The 20,257-nt window shown below is 41.3% G+C and overlaps 1 protein-coding gene across 1 annotated transcript in view; it reads left to right on the top strand.

Moving 5' to 3' along the window:
* Positions 1 to 20,257, top strand: part of itfg1 (integrin alpha FG-GAP repeat containing 1) — a 164,155-nt gene that overhangs the window by 121,700 nt on the left and 22,198 nt on the right. The window contains exons 13-14 of the mRNA XM_020648569.3: positions 420 to 463; positions 4,716 to 4,794. Of these exons, the coding sequence (XP_020504225.1) occupies positions 420 to 463; positions 4,716 to 4,794 (123 nt within the window). The remainder of the gene's footprint in view (positions 1 to 419; positions 464 to 4,715; positions 4,795 to 20,257) is intronic.

The following is a 20,257-nucleotide window of genomic DNA, read 5'->3' as shown; positions in this document are numbered from 1 at the left end:
GCTAATAGTTTGCACATTTATTTTTTATGTTTCTCATTGCTGGCAATTTATTCATAGCCCTCCCTCCTCCCCTGCCTGGTCCACATTCACCTGCACACACAGACAGAAAATGATTAAATTCTAGAAAGCATAATTTGAATAGGAGGTAAGCTTCAGTACAGTTAATAAGAAAAAGATATTTGTTGTTTTGACTGTCAATCAGAGTGCAGCCGGAGTCATCGTTTTAGAAAAGTTTATTTCCCTGTGCGACTTTGACACAGTTGATGTTTGAAACATGTTTATACAGATGCCTCAGGGCGCAGGAACAGCTCCGTCACAGATGGCACTTGTTCCACAGCAGATTGTGTTATTCTTTTGGACATGTAACACCAGCTGAGCAGCATGTCTAACTCTTGCATCTCTTGTTTTTTTTTCCTCAGTGCTCAGTGGCCTCTGCTCCAACGACTGTCCTGAAGATGTCAAGGTAATAAATCTGTCTTTCTGTATACACTTTATGAATGACAACACAAAATAATTGTGTATCTCTCCTCTCTGACAACTCACAAGCTCTAGGTGTACTGTCTCCAGCGGTTCATCTTTATCTTCCCACAGATTCTCCTCTCAGCATTTTTTTCTGCAGATTCATAGAAAAAGACAGAAATAAATCCAGCACTGGTAAAACGTAATGTGTGTGGTGGAGGATCAAGTTTATAGTCTGGAAATTAAGGAAGGGGATTTGAATGGGTGATGTGTTTTAGAGCTCTAGGGCAGCATAAGCTCCTCATTTTATGCAAATTGCCAATCTTTACAACAACTTCAAAATGAAAAGCTCAAAAAGTAAATGTTCACGCATTGTATATTAAAAGCTTATATGATTTTCACCATCCGGTAGACAATATTATTAACAGACTTTAAAAGTCAATAGCCACCACCTATGCTGCCTGTGTCATACTGCTGTGTTGCTTGGCATTTTCCAATTAAATATCAGTGCATGACCTTTTGTATTCAAGGGCAAAACATATGCCAGGTGTTCCTATTTCAAACTGAAGTCCTTGGGGGAGCGGTTTGAGTTTTTTTTTTTTTGTTATTTTCAGGGTCGTTTCCACTGCAGTTTTCCCTGCAGATTCTCATTTTGTACTCAAAATTCAGTTCATTTAAATTTTCAAGATTCAAGATGTGTCACTCCGGTTATACAGGGACACTTGTTTGAAATTCTTAGCTTAGAGGCTCCGTTTAAAAGGGTAAATATTATATATATAACATAATAAAATAACACATATTAACGAGATAATCACATTAACAAGCTGACAAAGTGTTACCAAAAACAATACATATATCAGAGAGAATATGTAAATTATGGAATATACATTTATCGCACTAAGGGGGTACACTGCACTTCTGTTGTGAAGTTTGTATTAATCTAAGAGTCTGAATTCCTGGTGGATGAAGCTGTTCCTTAGTCTGCTGGTGTGTTCTTTTGGAGTCCTGTACCTCTGACCTGAGGGGCAGCAGAGGTCCTTGATCACCCTCAGGGACTTCCTGAGGCATTGCTAGTGGTTCAGCTCCTGCTGGCATGGCAGCTAACGCCCAGTGATGAGCAGGGTTATTCACGCCAACCTCTCCAGTGCCTTACGGTCCCATCTGGTGCAGCAGACAAAACCAGTCGGTAAAGCAGCCTGTCTGGAGGTGCCCGGGTAGAAGTTCCTAAGGATTTGTGGAATCACGCAAAATTTCTTCAGGCAACTTTGTGCTTTTTAGCCCATTTCCTAGATTTTCACCCCCAGAAACTGTTCAATATCATCAATGCTGTCTCGTTGATGGTGGCTGTGGGTGAGTGATTCCCCTCCTCCTTTAATCCACAATGAACCCCTTTACTTGGTCTTAGAGACGTTAAGGGAGAGGTGGTTGTCCTGGCACCAGTGTACCAGGGTGGTCACCACCTCTCTGTAGGCCTTCTCATAGCTGGTGCAAGTTGGTGCTGTGTCGTCTGCAAACTTCACCATAGTGTTTGAAGCCTGAGTTGCCATGGACGTAGGTGTAGAGAGTATATTGGAGTGCGCTGAGAACACAGCCCTGGGGGGCTCCTGTGCTGAGGGTCAGAGGTGAAAATGTCAGTCGGAGGCAGTCTGCCAGGAAGTCCAGAAAATTGTCACACAGTGCTGTGGTCAGACCCAGATCCCTGAGCTTACTGTTGAGCTTGGAGGGTATTATGCTATTGAATGCTAAGATACTGTCCTCACATATGTTTCCCAACTCTCTAGGTCGTCCTTTGTTGCTCTGTTGGGTCGGTATGCAAATTGTAGACAGTCAGGGCTGGGGGAGGGGGGGGATTTGATCAGTCTCTCAAAGCATTGCTAGTTATGGGAGTGAGGGCTATGGAACGCCAGTCATTAAGGCTGACCACAAAAATATCAAAAACCTGCTGGGAGTTTTTCTTTTTCTTCAAGGCTTTACTGTGTATCTGTTTAACAGGACAAGACCTTACTCATCAGTTTGATATGTTAAAGCTTTTCAAAGACTGGGTTTGGTCTTTCACAGTGAATTTGAGCCACTAGCTTCATGTACGTCACTTTTTTCAATTAAGTAAATAAGATGAATATATACTTCAAAGATTCCAAAAACATAATGTACAGACAATCAAAATTATACATCAACAGGGGTAAAGTAACAACTAAAGATGAACTTTTATATATAGTCTATAAAAAAAAAAAGAAGCACATTTGGACTCAAACCAGCAGCCAGGCCGCCCACTTGGAGGACATGGGGTGTATCAACTAACCCCTTGGCTAAGAAAATAAATAATTTGTCCTCCATCTCAACAATCAAGAAATGCAGAGGAGACATTTTCACTATTGTCACACAGTAATTCCAAAGCAACCTGCCTTTAAACATATTGGACAACATTGCATGTTAACAGGTGAAAATGTTTAACTTAGACTCGAGTGAATCATTTTATGCAGATGACTATGAGGTTTTATTTTTGTTTGTTTGTTGGTTGGTGTGTTTGTTTGTTTTGTCTAGTCCTTGCTTTGCCTAATTTAAATCATTTAGTGGGTTACACGTTGTTTCTAACAGGGATCATGTTGGCATAGACACACCCCTTAAACAGTCTGCTGTTTAGTTTTAGAGTAGTTCATAGTAGTAACTAGCTACATTACAGAATATTCCTGCTTCAAACAGAAAGGACACCAGACGTACACAGGGATTGTAAATTCCACATATTTTTGAGTAGATTTTTTTTTACCTTGGTAACCTTTTTGGTCTTAATAGCTAGTTTAAAGTCTTCTTCAATAGAGCATGTGCATTTGAAATATTATAGCCCCATCAAAAGTAACATACACCACAAAGCAGGAATGCTTTCAGGACTGGAAACCTGGGACTCGTGCATCAGTCCAGAAGGGACCTCTCAGTCAGGATAGTGGTGTAGCAATGTGTACCTTGTCGTGTACACATTGATGTCCCCTGTTGTCACAGATCAATGGGAGACATCTCAGTGGCTATATTTATTTTTAGACTCTACGCCCATGATAGGAAATCTGCTTCATTTTATCGGTCTGAGCTTTTAAACTACTATCCACTTTTCAATTTAAATGGAGCCATCAATTGATGGAGCAGTTAGCTATAAGCACCTTTTATTTCTCTCAGAGAGCTCATGTCTGATGATCACATGTGGGCGGACAGAGAAATGTGACAGAAACGCAGCGACCACGCATCACTCATCATACAACCTTTCACCAGTGGAAAGCCCTTTTGCAAAACACATTAGCTTTGACATCAACAAGAGGCTGCTGGTATACGAGTTGTTTTTGCTTTCTGTCTGTCTGCTCCTCCACCCGCTCGTTGTCTAACTGAAAGGCATGATGAATGCAGTAGACGAGTGGAGCTTGCGGCTGTTTCTACCCCTCTCCTCTGCCATCCATCACTCTCTCTATCTTTTCATTTCACTCTCCCACTCCTCTTCTTCTTAGTCACACCTCTCTTCCTCTGTGTTTCTTTGAGCCCACTAATCTGCAGCTCTTTGGCTTTCTCACCCCCCCCCCCTGTTCTCTCTCTCTATCTTTTTCTTTTTTTGACCTCATTTCTATTCCTCTCTCACCCGACTGCTTAGTGTCACAGCACAAAGAGGGCCAAGTCTCTCCTGCACTGTGTGTGTGTGTGTGTGTGTGTGTGTGTGTGTGTGTGTGTGTGTGTGTGTGTGTGTGTGTGTGTGTGTGTGTGTGTGTGTGTGTGTGTGTGTGTGTGTGTGTGTGTGTGTGTGTGTGTGTGTGTGTGTGTGTGTGTGTGTGTGTGTGTGTGTGTGTGTGTGTGTGTGTGTGTGTGTGTGCTCGTGATTAGCTGATGTGACGCGAAGGGCGGCTCGACAGATCTCTTCATTAGTTGTCATCCTTTGGTAATGAAGAGATAAGACAGCCCCTCTGTATCCGCCCACACAGGGGCACAAACACGCAACCGTCAAACTCATTTATGCTCAGTCAGATTCCAGCAAGCTAGGTCAGACGCCTGTCGTGTCACCTAGCAAAAATAAACTAAAAAACTGCTCAAGGTCACTGTGGTGACAGTATGCCTGTCTGTCTCTCTCTCTCTCTGTGCTGTATTTCTCTCCCACCCTTTCCTTGCTTGTTTCCCCCCTGTCCTCTTTCACCCTCTCTGACAGACAGCTGATGTGATAAACAAACTTGCAACATGTCAAAATGTGTCATTTTGTTTTGAATGTGTTTGCATTTGTGTCTCTGCAGCCTTTTGGTGTAAACCAGCCGGGCCCGTATGTCATGTACACCACAGTGGACTCCAACGGCTACCTGAAAAACGCCTCAGGCAAGTACTTTTAATTTCTTTCCATGGTAGCTGTCTCTTCTTACTCTGAACTGCCTGCTTCAGTGACAGAGAGGAACTACATATTTTTCTTAAAATGTCACCGCCTGATCTTTTATACATGCACGTCAGGTTTATTAATAGCATAACCCCCCTAACAATGACAGCTGTCCTTACTCTGGCTGAACACGGCTGGGTTTGTTTTGGAGGATTTAATAAAAATGAGAGAAAGGAAGATAGAACTATTGATTTTATTTATTTCTTCTTCCATTCCCTTCTTTATATAAATGAGAAAGCAGACCAAAGCTGAAGCAGAGAGGGCAGATGAAGAAAAGGGAGAAAGAAGATCCTCCCAAACACTGAAGTGAGAATGATTTGATAAGGCCATAATGCTCGCTCCATGATGTCTCTGGAGAGCGAGTGCTTAATTCACATTTACCCAATCTACATTTTAAGTAATTATAGGACTTACTGAATGCAGATTTCTAAATTAACTGTTTCATAAAATGCTATAATTTATCTAAACGTTATTACATTTATTACACAATTGTCATTATTGGATTCAGTTTTAAGGAATTCATTATTTTCGGTAGTTTCATTTAGCCTGGAGTTACAACAGTGTCTATGGGATACACTTTGTTTCTGCAGGGCTCTTTCAGAAAATGACTGTGAAATAGTTTAAAACGCTGGAGGCCGTTCTGCCTCTGGAGTTTCTGTGTTATGTTTTGTCACACAAGACTTATGGACATGGATGTGCTCGTTCATGCACTTCTGACAAAGTGCATAAAGGATCATGATCGGGCTGTGTCCATAAGGCAACAGCAACAACATTAAAGTTGATAATGCTTATGTACCTTGGACAGTTTTCCTTTATGTTAAAGGCTGAATATGCAATATTTTACACATAAATGTAGCAAAAATCAGGTATATCCTCTGAAAATAACTCTGTGAGTCATGACTGTCTACAATGGGTGTGACACCCGAGTCCCACTGTCTGTGATGTGTTCCGAGCCGTACAGTATCTACAGCTTGTTTACACTGACAGGACGGACGGCCGGCTCATTACCTCACGTATAAAAGTTGTTTAATTGAGGGACTAGAGAAAAGAAGAATAACATACTGTACTCACTGCTTAATTGAATTGTCACGTAAGCATTTTTAGATTACAGTCATTTTGTGTAAATTTACATGCTACTAGCTAACTAAAAATCGTTAGCATTAGCATGCTAACACAACAATGCAGCGCGAGTTGTTTTGGTTTCATGCTGGTGCTCATCGACTGGATCAAAAAGTTGCATATTCTTCCTTTAATGACTGCCTATAACACTACAGAAGAGCCGAATCAGACATCTGTAGTTTTCTGCTTGCTCATGAGGCACATGCGTACATGTCCACCTCCTGACTGCAGAGCATTGATTGAGCTGCCAGAAAGTAGATTTCTCCTGTAAAAGACAAACACTGGAACTAAGGGCACTAACACAACGATAGAAGTGAACTCCTGTTTTCCTCCGAAGGTAATTAAAAATGGGGACAAGAAATGGTAACATGATGTCAGTGATATGGATGATAGTGGCAGCTCACCAGACTTTGCCACTAAAGAGCATCATTGAAACATTAAAATGCTTGTTTTCTAAAAGGGCTTCCCCCTATTCTGAACTTTTAGCCAGTCCAGTTCACTCATTCTTTAAGGAACACAACAAGCAACTTTAACTTTAACACTTTCCTCTTCTTTTTTGAAGTCAGTTTTCCTCCTTGAGCTTATTGTTACCGTTTGGTAGAACTTGTATCGTCACATGGTGTCCACAGGATGAGATACATAGAAAGAGGAGACGTTGAGGACAGCAGTGCTGTGTCGTATTAGCTGCGGTTAACCTAGTTGATGTTACACTGTGGGAAGGACACAGAGCAGTATGAGGACAAGATGCACTGACAGCCCTGGGTCAGGGATATATATAGTCTGTGTGTGTGTGTGTGTGTGCTCCTGTGTGCAGCATAATGTTACTTTGTCAGATGTCATTGTTTCATTTATATATTGGCACAGTTGGACTATATACTTATTTAAAAACAATTAGACAGATCACAGTCCAGCATCTTTTTATTTTAACACTATCAGACAGATTTAAGCTCCTGGCCCCGACACACTGCAATGACACTAAACCTAGTTTGGCTGCAGACTTTTTGATAAGGGTTACTGCCTCCAAACCGAAACTCGACAAAATATTAGCAAGAGCCATCCTGTATGTGGTTATATCAAAGCATAACCAAAACGACAGTCCTATCCCCTCTGCAAACTCTCCACTGGTTTGAATTATGCACTTTAATGGACACTGAGAGAAACAGTGAAGAGAGGGAGGCAGGGGGCTATTACCACCTGCACCCATAAGCCCACTGCAGAGAAGATGGAGAGTGATAGAGAATGGTACTGGATATGGGGGCAGATCTGACATCCTTTTGAAGTGAGACAGTTTTTCATTTTTAATCCAAAAGGAAAAAAGGCTTGTAACAGTTGTGTTAGGATGTTATTTATGAAGGTATTTATTTTAAACACAAATAAAATAAGGGTTCTGATTATTTTTTGTCTCCTCATAATGATTATAATACTTGGACTTAAAGGTCACATGTTGTGCAAAATACACTTTACCATGGTTTTCGTACATCATGTGTTTCTGGTCCACAAACCCCCCAATTATGGGAAAAGTGCATTCCGTCTTTTACCTGCTCCACTTTTCAGAAAATGTGTCCTCAAACAGGCCGTTTGGAGATTTTCCCTTCATGACATCACAAAGGGCAGTAATCCCTCCCCCCAGGTGGGTGATACTCCCACAGCTAGGTGTTTGTTCTGCCCTCTGAGTCTGCCTTCTCACAGTAAACAATAGGGCATTGAGCAAGAAAGCCCAAGCCACATCCCCTTCCAGAGGGGGCGTGGTCAAACACAGCTCTCCTGCAATTAAAGCTACAGACACAGAATCGGCCTGTTCTGAGCAGGGCTGAAATAGAGGGGTTTGTAGGCATGCTCAAATACAGGATCAGAGTGGATTTAGAACAAGAAACTTCACAGACAGGTTTTGGAAAGCTCTGAGACTTATTTAAACTTGTTGAAAAGGAGGATAATATGTGATCTTTAATAATTTGCCTTTACTGGTTACTCTACAAGTGTTATTTTGAAAAAGACATTAACTGTTCGAGAGACCATCGACAATCAACAATATTCCCTCTTGTAACTGATTGTTCTGATGATGAGAGAAAGGTTTATGGACAATCACATGGTCTGTGAAGCACAGAGTCAATCTCTGGATTTTTGACACTTCACAAAATGGTTTGTGGATGTAACCACTTCTTGGCATACTGAGGCAGTTTTTCTGTTTGTTTTTAGGGAAATTCACAATTTCAAATATTTTCTTAACAAAAATGTTTCCCCTAACTCAGCCACAGTAACACTCATTGATGTAAACTGCAGCTCGTCTGGTTTGCTGAATAATGCAATTTAGAGGCGTAACTCTAATTGAAAGTTGATGCGTAACTCTGGAAACGACATAATCGCAGATTTATTTTGACACACAAATAAATTAAGATAAAAACCCTCACACACATTCATAGAAGTAAAGTCAGCAGAATGGAGCATACCAGTGGGGTTACAGACCTTGAAAGCCGTTAAATTTGTCTGCGGTGAACCAGTTCACCCATCTTTCCAGAAACCTAAGAGATGAACTCTCACAAGGTTTTAATAAAGGTATTCTAGTTGTGGCCTAGATCCTGGATGATCCATCTAAATCCCTTGAGTATATTGTCTTGACATGTTGTGCACTCAGTCAGTACAGCTCTCTCTGAAAAAAGAAAATCTTCTAGATACTCTGACAGCATTTGTATGTTCCTGGTTTGGTTTGTTCAGTGAGGAGAATCACGATTATTGAACATTTAACATCCCGTTATACAGTCTGCCTGTCATAACTTCATGATTTCTTTGCATTTGAGAGGTGAGAGCCGGAGAGCGAGAGAGAGAGAAAGAGTAGCCAAAGACTTGGCGGCAAAACTCCCCAGACCCCTCATTTAACTGCAGCAAAGTGCTGCTGGGGAGCAGGCTGCTTGTGTATGTGTGTGTCTGTTTGTGTGTCTGTGGTGATTTAAAGTGTATTTATTCTGTAGCTTGTAGCTCGGGGAACAGCCAGCAAGGCTGCCAGAGATGAGCAATGATGTGGCGCACACAAAACGCACGCACTGATACACACCCACGATGTCTGGGCCTCTCCACCGGGGCCCAACGATCTTCACTTACCCTTCACCCTCCTGAAAGGGGGAGACAACGCCGAGGAAAGGAGAGATTATGATATGCTGAGAGATGGGGTAAGGGCTGGAAGCTCGAAACTGGAAATACAGGAGGAAGTTCGGGAAAAAAAAGAGAGACTAGAAGTTATTGAGTGATGTGGGATGCACAGAGATTGTGAGTAGAGGAAGGGAGAGAGATGATTTTGGTAATTCAAGAGTTCAAAGAATGAAGAGACAAAGGTAAACATTGAATTAAGAGAGGGGCAGAAGAAGAACACACCTTTCCTTCCTTTAATTACTTTTCTTTTAAGTTCACTACAACCCACCAAAACCGCTCTTTTCTCCCTACATGAGACTCATATATTAAGCTGTACGATAAAATGTAATTAGTCTGCCATCAGCACTGGCTGTCGGCTGGGCATTATTCATTTCCAGCTAACAACTTCTTTCTGTTTATTCAAAGTATTGTGATCGATGGTTTTAACTATATTATTTAACTAAAGGATTTTAGTCATCTAACATCTGGAAGCTGAGGAACAAGCTGAGCCAAAGTTTGCAGCAGCTCTCATAATGTCTGAAGCCCAGAAAAAGAGCAATGAGGACACTAAAGTTTGAAGTTAAACTGCTCTTTATGGAAATGAACATATGATAATTTGGGGGGAAAAACACCTTCAGCTAAGCACTATTTCCCTGCGGTTATAGCGGGCCTACACAAAAGGCCTCGCTGAACAGGCCAGAATGCTTTGACACTTAAACATAACTTCTGAAAATTCTGACAAAATGTTCAGGGTGAGCTGCATGTGTGAGCGCAGGCAGCCACATTTTTCACCCTGACTTTAACCTGAATTTTTCCTGCCAGCCCCCCCTGGTAAAAATGTCCATGTGAAGTCGGGGTGAGCCGATGTGAGAACACATGAGTAGGAGAGAGAACCTGTTTTTATCCTGTTAACTCTGCACGGCGGATGAAATCAGTGTGCTTTTAATCAAACTGCTTCATTATGTTTTCTGTGTTTGGTTCTGCTCTTTTGTTGATACTTTGGTGAACTACACAATGCGCTGATACAATGGCAAACAATTTCATCATAGCATTTTCCTCTGACGCTTTGCCCGCTTTGTTTTGTTGTTCTACTGTCATGCCCTGCCTTCTTTTTTTAACTTCTTTAATCAGTGGTTAAACATATTTTAATTAGTTTTATAATGATGTTTCTGGGGAGACTTTAAGGTCATTTTGAGACTCCGTTTGTAGTCTTCTACAGCACGCCTTGCTGTTGCTCCTGCAGTTCTCTGTGTACATCATCCAGAATCTTCCTCACTAAGGATTTCAATCATTAAGAGAGCAGCTTTTCTATTCTCACTCAGGCACAATACAGATGTATTGTAAACGTCTTATAACAAAATCAAAGGTCAGAAGCAACATCAACAAGGTTTTTCTCTTTTCTTTGTGTGTGCGTGTCTGTCAGGTGTTTGCGTGTGTGTGTGTGTGTGTGTGTGTGCAGTTGCATAACTTGACTTTTCTTCTCTTCATGACCTTGTGTGTATGTGTGTGTGTTTGTGTGTATCTGAGTGTGTGCCATGCCCCCTTACTAAGCATGTTGGATGGATGAGCACGGGCTGTGATTCTGACAACACCACACCTCATTATCAACTGACTCCTGCTGAGAGAGGAAGAGAGAGAGAGAGAGAGAGAGAGAGAGAGAGCAAGCAGGATGGGGAGAGCTTGGTGGGGATGAATAGTTGAAGTAATTAATTAACAGCCTTTTTATTTCTCTCTCTCTCTCTTTCTCTCTCACAGTGGACACTGTTAGAGACACAGAGAAGGATTAACTCTGCTCTGTTTCCCTCTGGGTTCAAGCTCACTCCTGATCATCCGTGACCATTTCTCTTTAGATACCTGGGGAGCAGCGTAATGTGCTGCTGTCAGTGGCATTATTAACGTCATGGTCAACCAATAAAAAAAAAAGCAAGCATTTTTTTTATTACACCCACAGATTTGATTCGACATATCCAGGAAATAATATCAACCCCCTCGGTTAACAGATTACAATTCATCGTCATCTTCTTTAATCGAATAGAGTTGATATCCCTCAGGTTAGATTTGATTATTAATCGCTGTGTGTGTTGTCACTTCTAATATGGTTGTCTTATGACTCAGGACTGGGAAATGAATTAGCCTCTTTTTAACAGGACCGGACAGAAGGAGGGGAGAGAAGAACATTTCTGAATCTATTAGTCACTACCAAAAAGTCCTGTCAAAGCCCAGTGATGACATGGTGCAACACTTCTCTCGTCATCTGTTCTCAAACATGTCCACATCAAAGTTTTCGCAAAACCAAGAAGACCATTTTTATTTTTCAGAGAGATTGTCATACAGTCCAACGTACATTTAAGGGGGAGGATTTCTCTAGTCCAGAAAAGTGGATGTTTCCTCCTGCTTTGGCTCCTAACACACTGCAGCTGACCCCAATATACCGCTGCTGTTTTATCGTCCCTGGAGTCAGAGTCCTGGTCATCATCTGTGTTTACTGAAAGGCTGCTGGGTGTGGTTATGCCTTAGGGTTCACCCAGCCACTGTACAGTGCCTTTCTCAAGGACACATCAACAGTGCTCAGGAAGTGAACTGGCACCTCTCCAACTACCAGACCTATTTCCAGACTTTGTCAGCACTTGGACTTGAACCGGCGACCCTCTAGTTACCAACCCTACAGACTGAGCTACTGCCACCAACAATATATCAAGTATTAAAAAATATACCAAATACACTGAGTGAGAAATTAACAAAGTACATAACTTTACATCCATATTCTTTTCCTCGTGTTTCCATTAGTTGTTTGACCACATGCGTGAGACAAACAAATGGATAAGGCAATAAATTGTCATCCCGAATTGTTTATTGCAATTATTATTTAGCTGGTGCCAAATATTTACCTTTTTTTTTCAAACATATTTCCTGGCTTTTTTACATATTTTTATCAACAATTTGGGATCACAAATTTATCACAGAGGGCACAAATTTTTTATTTTCACTCTAATTACCTCCCATCCCCCTGAACACATCTCTCCAAACTTGTATAAATGGCACAGCACGGTCTTATATCACCCACTAGATGAGGTATCAACATGGTAAATTAAGTCAAGTCAATCAATCAATTATTATTTGTATAGCGCCAATTCATAACAAATGTTATCTCAAGACGCTTTAAAAAAGAGCAGATAAAAGACCTAACTCATTGTTTTAGGACGTACCTTCCAGAATACATCGCATATTCTTGGTCCCACATAATCAAGAAATGGAGTCCATACGTGATAAAATATTCCAATTTCCCCTCCAATATGTCAAATATCCCATGGGTAACAGATCAAATATGACCTTGTGCCACTCTGAGAGGGTTGGTGGCTTATATGAAATCCATAAGGGTAATATACTTTGCCGTCCAGCTTACTGTAGGTAACACATGCAGCAGTTTTTAGCATTCCAAACAGAAGACTTATTGGGTTCATCCTGAGATCCTTCTTAAAAACCACATTCTACATTTGAAACAATTTTCACCCTAAAATCCTGTATATGCACACAAGTCCACACATTTCCTGCCAATTTGACTCACAGCATCGCTACTCATGACTCCTCAAGGTGGTAATGGAAGTTAATTGGCCAAAGCAGAGGTTATTGCCGTGAATGAATGCACTTTTTTTTCTCCTTTTGATGGGAATTTCATGATCAGATATCGTGATGTATCACTATGTGATTGTCTTGCAACATATCTGTTATCTCAGAATCACTGTTTTGTGATATTTTTAACGGGGCCTTGTATCGTATTGTATTGTATCCTTTCTTGAGGTGCTCTGCAAATTGCACCTTTTTGAAAACATAAATAATTTCCTTGTTTTTCTCAGTTTCATACATTATCACTCCAATATCTGTAAAATAGAAATCTAGGCGCTGTCATTGCTAACAGTAATAGCTGTTAGGGCCGCCTAACAAGTAGTAGATAAAATGTGGTCGACTACCCCCACTCTGGGTGGCCAGCTGTGTCCAGACCGGATGAGAGTGTCCACGGTGCCAAAGATGATACTTCACAGACATATTTGTAGGAAAAATGAGGAGGGAGGACAGACAGAGACTGGAAGAGAAAAGAGTGAGTGCTCATAGGGAGAAGAATCATAACGGGCCCAGATCAATGTGGAGCTCTCTGCAGACTGTCCAATTAGGCTAATGAGTTCAGGGGATTAGCAACGGCTCACTCACACATAGAGCCCACATACACATACTAGTTTTATGCAAACAACCTTTAAAAAAAAAAACCTGAAGCACTCATCCCCAGATGTATTTATTGACCTTTTAGGTATTTTGAAGATGCAAAACAATTTGAAGATGAAAAATTGTTTGTAGTTGACTTGTACCTTCACTTTCTAAATCTTCAAGCTGTGTCGTAAAGAGCCAACAGATTCTCCTTTCATCAGGTCAGCAGTGACTGTTACCCTATTCTTAAACTGATTCACTGCACAGTATGTGTAAGGTAGACATGGAGCACAGTGGGAGACTACACAAAATGAGAGTTATGGAGAAGGTGGAAAAGAAAAATGAAAAAGGTCTGAAAGGGAGAAAATAAGAGGGTGCAGAGAACAGTGCAGAAAGCGTTGAGTAGAGCTGAAGAAAGAAAGAAAATGAGGGTGGAAACAAAAGATGGGAGCTCAGAGAGATCAGAACTGAGGAGGAGAGAAGATGAGCAACAAAAAAACTGCTGGAGAGATAACTGTCCATGCAGACATGGAGAATTACTATTGATCAGTTTCTGCATGCTTTTTCTCTTCCCTAGTTTCACTCCCTCACCTCACACCTCTGTCCCTTTTACCTCATTTCTTCCCATGTTCTGAATCCCTCCTCATGCCTCCCTACTCTCACTCTCCTTTGTCTCTCGTCTCTTTCTCCTGTCACCCTGTGATCTTTCTCTTCTAAAGCTAAATTATAGATACCATATATTCTCCAGAGAAAAGTGTATTTTTGTATTTTGTCACAGTTGTTTTTGGCCTAGTTGTTTATATTTCAGTTTAATACATTCTGGGGTTTGAATGAACAAAATGTTTCTCGGATCTAATGTTACGCATTAAAGAGTGTGAAGCAGTTTCATTATGTGCAGAAAAAATACATCATCACCCGTTCCCCATCGGCTTGCAGTTAAATGCTCTTAATATTACCTGATGTGTTCACACATCAGCTCATCCCGACTTCTAATGGAAACTTCAGGAGGGGGCTGGCAGGAAACATTCAAGTTAAAGTCAGGGTGAAAACTTTTGCTGTTTCTGTTCACACATGTGGCTCAATCCAAAACATTCAGGACTTTTTCACAGGTTTTTTTGCTTGAGTGAATAGGGTTTATTTGTCCCTTATTACAGAGTCAGACCAATCTAAAGTTGTTTAAATAGCTTGATTAAATTAAACACAGTGTGTAAATTCAACCACCAGGGGGCTATCAAACAAAACAATTACAAAAGATGACGTCGAGGCTGGCGGGGAATCATGGGAGTGATTATCTTTGCTACTGCAACCCCACCCCAATGAAATCTAACTCTGCGTTAACCGTAGTGAAGACGAACAGGTGAAGCAGACCTGAGGGAGAGAATATGTTTACCGATGATGTATCCAAGTATAATTTACATGACGTTTTTATCACATCCGCACATAAAGAAACAGAACGGCAGCTTTCAGTAGCAGTTGCTTCCTGATACAGCCGTCTTTGACTTAAGATCCGGTGTTTCCATAGCAACGATAAACATTGTGTCTGTCATGGCGGCTCTGTCATTGCTGCAACTGCGACAGGACATGTCCCCCAAAGTATAAAATTAAGGATTTGTCTGACTTTGATAACTGTTGGAAATATTTGAAGATTATCTTTGGTTTGTTGGTCTGATAGTCTTGGAGAGAGTCTGCCATCCATTGGACCATACCTTTAGCCATGTCTGTCATTGTGTCTGTACATGCTCGGTGCTTTATTGGATAGGAGAGAAAGGAAAGGTTGGTAGAAGAGAGTGGGAGATGACATGATGATGGCCTCTGCATTTTGGCCTTGCAGCCTAACCGCTAGACAATCCAGCGCCTCGCTTGCCGTCAAGTGTTTACTCCTTCTACTGTGGTTTCAGTCAACAGGTGTCATTCAAAAGAATATTTTGTTGCGATATCGAAAACTGTTTTGGTGTTAACTGTGGGCTCAATTTGGTGAGGACTTCTGTCCACATTTCTCAGAACAGAAGTACTTGCATTTATTTTTAGCATACAAGGTCAAGCTCATGTAAGAGCAAGTGTGCAGCTCATTATGCTCTAAATGCGTACACTGCACTCTTTTAAATAATGTATCATAACTCTGACTTGTTTGTTTTTGCCATAAAATTCTCATTATCTCTTTGTCGTGTCAGATGTTACTGTGTTTTCATCTCTGAAGAATAAATGAAAACTACAGTTGTTTGTTATTGGCCAAGCATAGAAAATTTAAAGGAGATTAATTTTTAATGAGGATGCTGTTCCTATTATATGTTTAATGAGGACAAACAAGGGTGATGAAGGCTGTCTTCAGGCTCTCTCTCTCTCTCTCTCTCTCTCTCTCTCTCTCTCTCTCTCTCTCTCTCTCTCTCTCTGTCTGTCTGTCTGTCTCTCTGTCTCTGTCTCTGTCTCTGTCTCTCTCTCTCTGTCTCTCTCTCTCTCTCTCTCTCTGTCTGTCTGTCTGTCTCTCTGTCTCTGTCTCTGTCTCTGTCTCTGTCTCTGTCTCTGTCTCTCTCTCTCTGTCTCTCTCTCTGTCTCTCTCTCTCTCTCTCTCTCTCACACACACTCAGACGTTTAAGGTGTCATTTCGGTCTTGGTCAGGGCACAGGTGTCACAGGATTTAGTGCTGTTGTGTTTGAGAGGCAGTGTAATGCTCGATGGTGATAAGGACGGATCAGCTGTGTATGAAGCCCTGGAGCTCCTTCAGGGTATCACCCCGCACACACAATTTCATATAGACTCTCATATACACACATTTTTCCGCACAAATCAACGTCCAGATCTTGACACTGTTGTATGGACACAGAGGGGGGGCTCTTTAGGCGGGCCAGGTTGTGTGTACGTGTGTGTGTGTGCACCTCTTTCCCCCATACTCCATCCCTGCAATTTGCTCCCTTTATCACCATCAGGGGAGCAAATGGTTTCTATAGCGACAGGCACAAAGAAATTCTTTGAAAAGAAAATTCTTCTAGTTAGAAGCCTTGGGGAGGGTGTGAGTGTGTGGGTGTGTGTGTGAGTGCAGGGAAATTGGTGAGATCATGTTAGCATTAGCAATTTGCTAATTTTACAAGATTTCAGATTTGATTTTACTTTCACAGTTTTTTCTTTTTAATTCAACGTGTTTTTTAATCAGGTTTTTTTTTTCCATTTTCTTTTTCTGTTCTCTATACGCACACTTGACTCTATTTTTTTTTTTAGACAGATTCTCTCTGCAACCAAATACCATAAAATCTCAGGACAGGATGAGTTTTTTCATGAAGATATGCTTCCAAAGACAGATGGACACACACACATTAACATCTTGTAGCTCCCTCAGAGGCATCTGCGTCCTCTGTCTTTCTCTCTCAAATGTTACGTTTTGCCGTCTCATGTCCCCTAGAAATAATAAGTTTGCCCCGCTTTAATATCACGAGGGGAGAGCATTTCCTTTAATCCTGCTCGTTGTCCTCACTATCAGCAAATGTGCTGCAAGAACAATAAGGAACATAATGTCAGGACATTATGCCAAGCGTGACACTTGCACTACCAGCGACTGGAGGTAAAATGGAAATAACATATCCTTAATCCAGATTCCACACACAGCTTAGTGTTAACTCAGGTACTCAGTGACCTGCATACAGGAGTCTGCATGAATTTGAGATCAAAGGAGAGGAGTCATAACATTCAAGGGCATTTGCATCATCATAACTGTGTGTGAGTGAAAAGAAGTGTGCAGTCCTGCAGAGTGTTTTTCAACACTGAAAACTGAGAGGTGTACTCAGAAGCCAGTTTGTTAACTGACTTCATATTGTCTCATGAGGACAAATCCTTCAAAAATATCAAGTGGATAAATAGCACTCTACAGCTTTTGTAAACGGAAAACTTCAACGATTTATCCTCCAGAGTAGGCGAGGTGTGTAGTTACCATAGCCATGTTACAGGTTGAAAAGAGAGAAAGATTTTTGACATCTTAAGTTCTCGGTTTATGCTCATCACTTATGAAGCAATTATCTTGCTTTGTTCCTCTCTGTGCAGAATCTTGTGAGGTATTAGTGTAAACTTTAGATGTGTGTTTGTAGGATTTTTTAAATCTATGCAGCTGTCAGCTTTTTCACACAGGCACAAAACTCGTGAAAAGTTGCCGAAATGTTTAGGGTATCTGTATGTGTAAACGCCAATGACCAATCTCCCTCCCCCCCACCTCCCAATCTAATAAACGCAATGAAGCTGCATCAGACTCTTTTGTACACAACATTATCTTTTGTCCATTTACATGTAGCATTGATGTAAAGGCAAAAACTGGCATCATGGTGTCAGACTCTGTTGCTACGTCCGACATCTTGGATATGTTGTAAACTACACTGAGACTTTTGCAACATCCTTTTTACATCATGTTGTTCCTCCTGAAATTCTCAGGAGTGAAACCACAATGTTGTTTCAATTAAAACAGCAATTCTAATGATGTATATAGACATCAACCAGAGCACTTCTTAAAGTCAGATTTTTAACAGATAAGCAAAGGATGAAGTTCAGTCTAGTACAGACGACAGGTCAAGGCAGTATTTGAAGAAAGACACATCTCAGTTTTGGGATTGAATAAAATGAAAATATAAAGATGAAAAATGTCTGACGTGCTTGAAGGAGAAAGTCTTTTACTTAATTTGTTGTATTTATTTTGTTTCTTCTCATTTCCCTGAACACAGTGCCATCTTAAGAGTTCTGTGTGTTAACTTCTACGTATGCGTGTTCCCTGTTCGTGATAACTAATGTTATACATATTTCTTGTGCACAGAGTGTCTATGTGAGTGTTTTTAGAACTTGAAAATGACAAGTACACACACACACACACACACACACACATACATACAAACACAAGGGTGGCTGCTTGTGCTGCTTTGAATCCGCTTTGTCTTTTAAGAGATGGATTGTAGGCTGTCAGTCATGTTCACAATGTTTCCTTGCCAAGTCCTCCACTGGCTCTGAATACGGAGATCTGACAAACAGACCAACACAAACACCCCACACACACACACACACACACACACACACACACACACACACACACACAAACACCCCCCACACACACACACACACACACACAAACACCCCCCACACACACACACACACACACACACACACACCCCACACACACACACACACACACACACACACACACACACACACACACACAAACACCCCACACACACACACACACACACACACACACCGACACAAACACAAAACACAGCCACTCTGATACACCGCTCTGCATAACAGACTTTGCCAGCCTCCCCATGTTGGGATATGGCTTTGCTCCAGCCGTGGACACTTTTTCTCGCCAGTCTACAGACACACACACACACACACACACACTCAGACAAACACACACAGCACTCAGCAGACGAAGGCCAGGCTCCCTGCCTGCATCATAACCCTGCTTGATCCTCCATCAGACACACACACACACACACACACACTCTCAGACCCACTCTACCCTGCTGACTCGTCGAGTGTAAGCCATCCACCTCCTGACAGAGAGCAGCAGTCCGTCAAAAGTTCAAACCAACATTGGCTTAAAGGTCCAGTCCCCTCAAAAAAAAGGCCGCTGGACGGGGCTCAGTGGACTGATTTAAAACTGCTTCCCCTGATGGATCCACCTCAAAGTGAAACTGTGGGGGACAGTCAGTTCTCTGTTAGTCTAGTGTTTCATTAGTGGTATGCAGGGAATGCCCATTAGGGTCCAATATTCAAATGCCCATTTTAACAGCAGAAATACACTGTTTTCACTGCCTGGAACAAAAAATTATATGCATTATATAAGCTAATTTCTTTATGGTAAAATATATAATAAAATGTCTCTTTTGCAACAGATCTGTTTTGATTATATTAGGATTAGAGTTTTGCATACATGTGCATAAATATGGGCAAGGTTGATTTGACTGACAGGTGTGTGCGTTGTAGTCGTTTACCAGGAAGCTTAGCGCCTGCCCTGTTTATCGATTGACCGAATGTTAGTTGGAGTTTGTATTTCCAATATGGCCACCGTCATCTTTTGGCTCTTCAAAAACCAACAGGTGACATCACTGAGACCTTGTCTATGTTAAACAGTTTATGGTCAAATCCAGAAACTGTGTCAGCCTGACTTTCCTAACCCACATTCAGTTTTTATGCAGAACTTTATACATGCAAAAAAGAATCCCTGCAGCTCAAATATGCTGCCTTTCTTTCTGAACAGTTTCTGGCTGAATTATGTTCTATTTTGTCTTCTGTGAGTTGAGGCCGCTGGGGAATAGAGGTTATGTAGGCTTGCTCTATGCAAAGCTCTTTACGTTCTACTTGTTTTACATGCCTTTGTTTAAAAAAAGGTACAGAAAGTAATGCTTTGATGGAGACCCATGAAAAGTTCCCTCACAGTTTTAGTAATGTGCAGATATGACAGCCTCCCCCCTGTTTCTGTTCCCCTATGATTCAATTTTTGTCAGGCTGTGCATGGCGCTGGCCAGGAGATGACGTCTGTCTGCAGGTTTTGAACAATGGGCTTTGTGTATTTTTACAAACTATTTTAGAATACGCAAACTGTTTACTCTATCAGACTAAAAGTCACCTTGAAACTTACGGTATGATTTATAACAATACTTTTTTGTTAAAATGTCTTTTTTTTAACAGAGCTGTTGGTGTGGATAACAATTGAATGACATCAATAACAAAGACACCCAGGTTTCCATTTTAGCATACTGCCACTCTGTCATATTTATGGGGGTGAACCTTTGCAGTATCTCACTCCCCCTGCTGTGAAATCAGCTGAATCTGTTAGCTGTTAATGAAAAACGCTAAAGACCCCACTGTTTTATAATGGCTTTTGGATAGCAGGGGCCTTCATATCTGTATTTTTTTGTGGAGGTCTTTGTTTGCTGTTTTTGTACATATTGGATCTCATTTAGCAACCCTACTGTTCGACATTTCTGATTTTCA

This window comes from Labrus bergylta, chromosome 3 (assembly GCF_963930695.1).
Source record: "Labrus bergylta chromosome 3, fLabBer1.1, whole genome shotgun sequence".
Classification (NCBI taxonomy): domain Eukaryota; kingdom Metazoa; phylum Chordata; class Actinopteri; order Labriformes; family Labridae; genus Labrus; species Labrus bergylta.
Note: the sequence above shows the minus strand (reverse complement) of the source record. Positions and strands in the feature narration are given on the sequence as shown.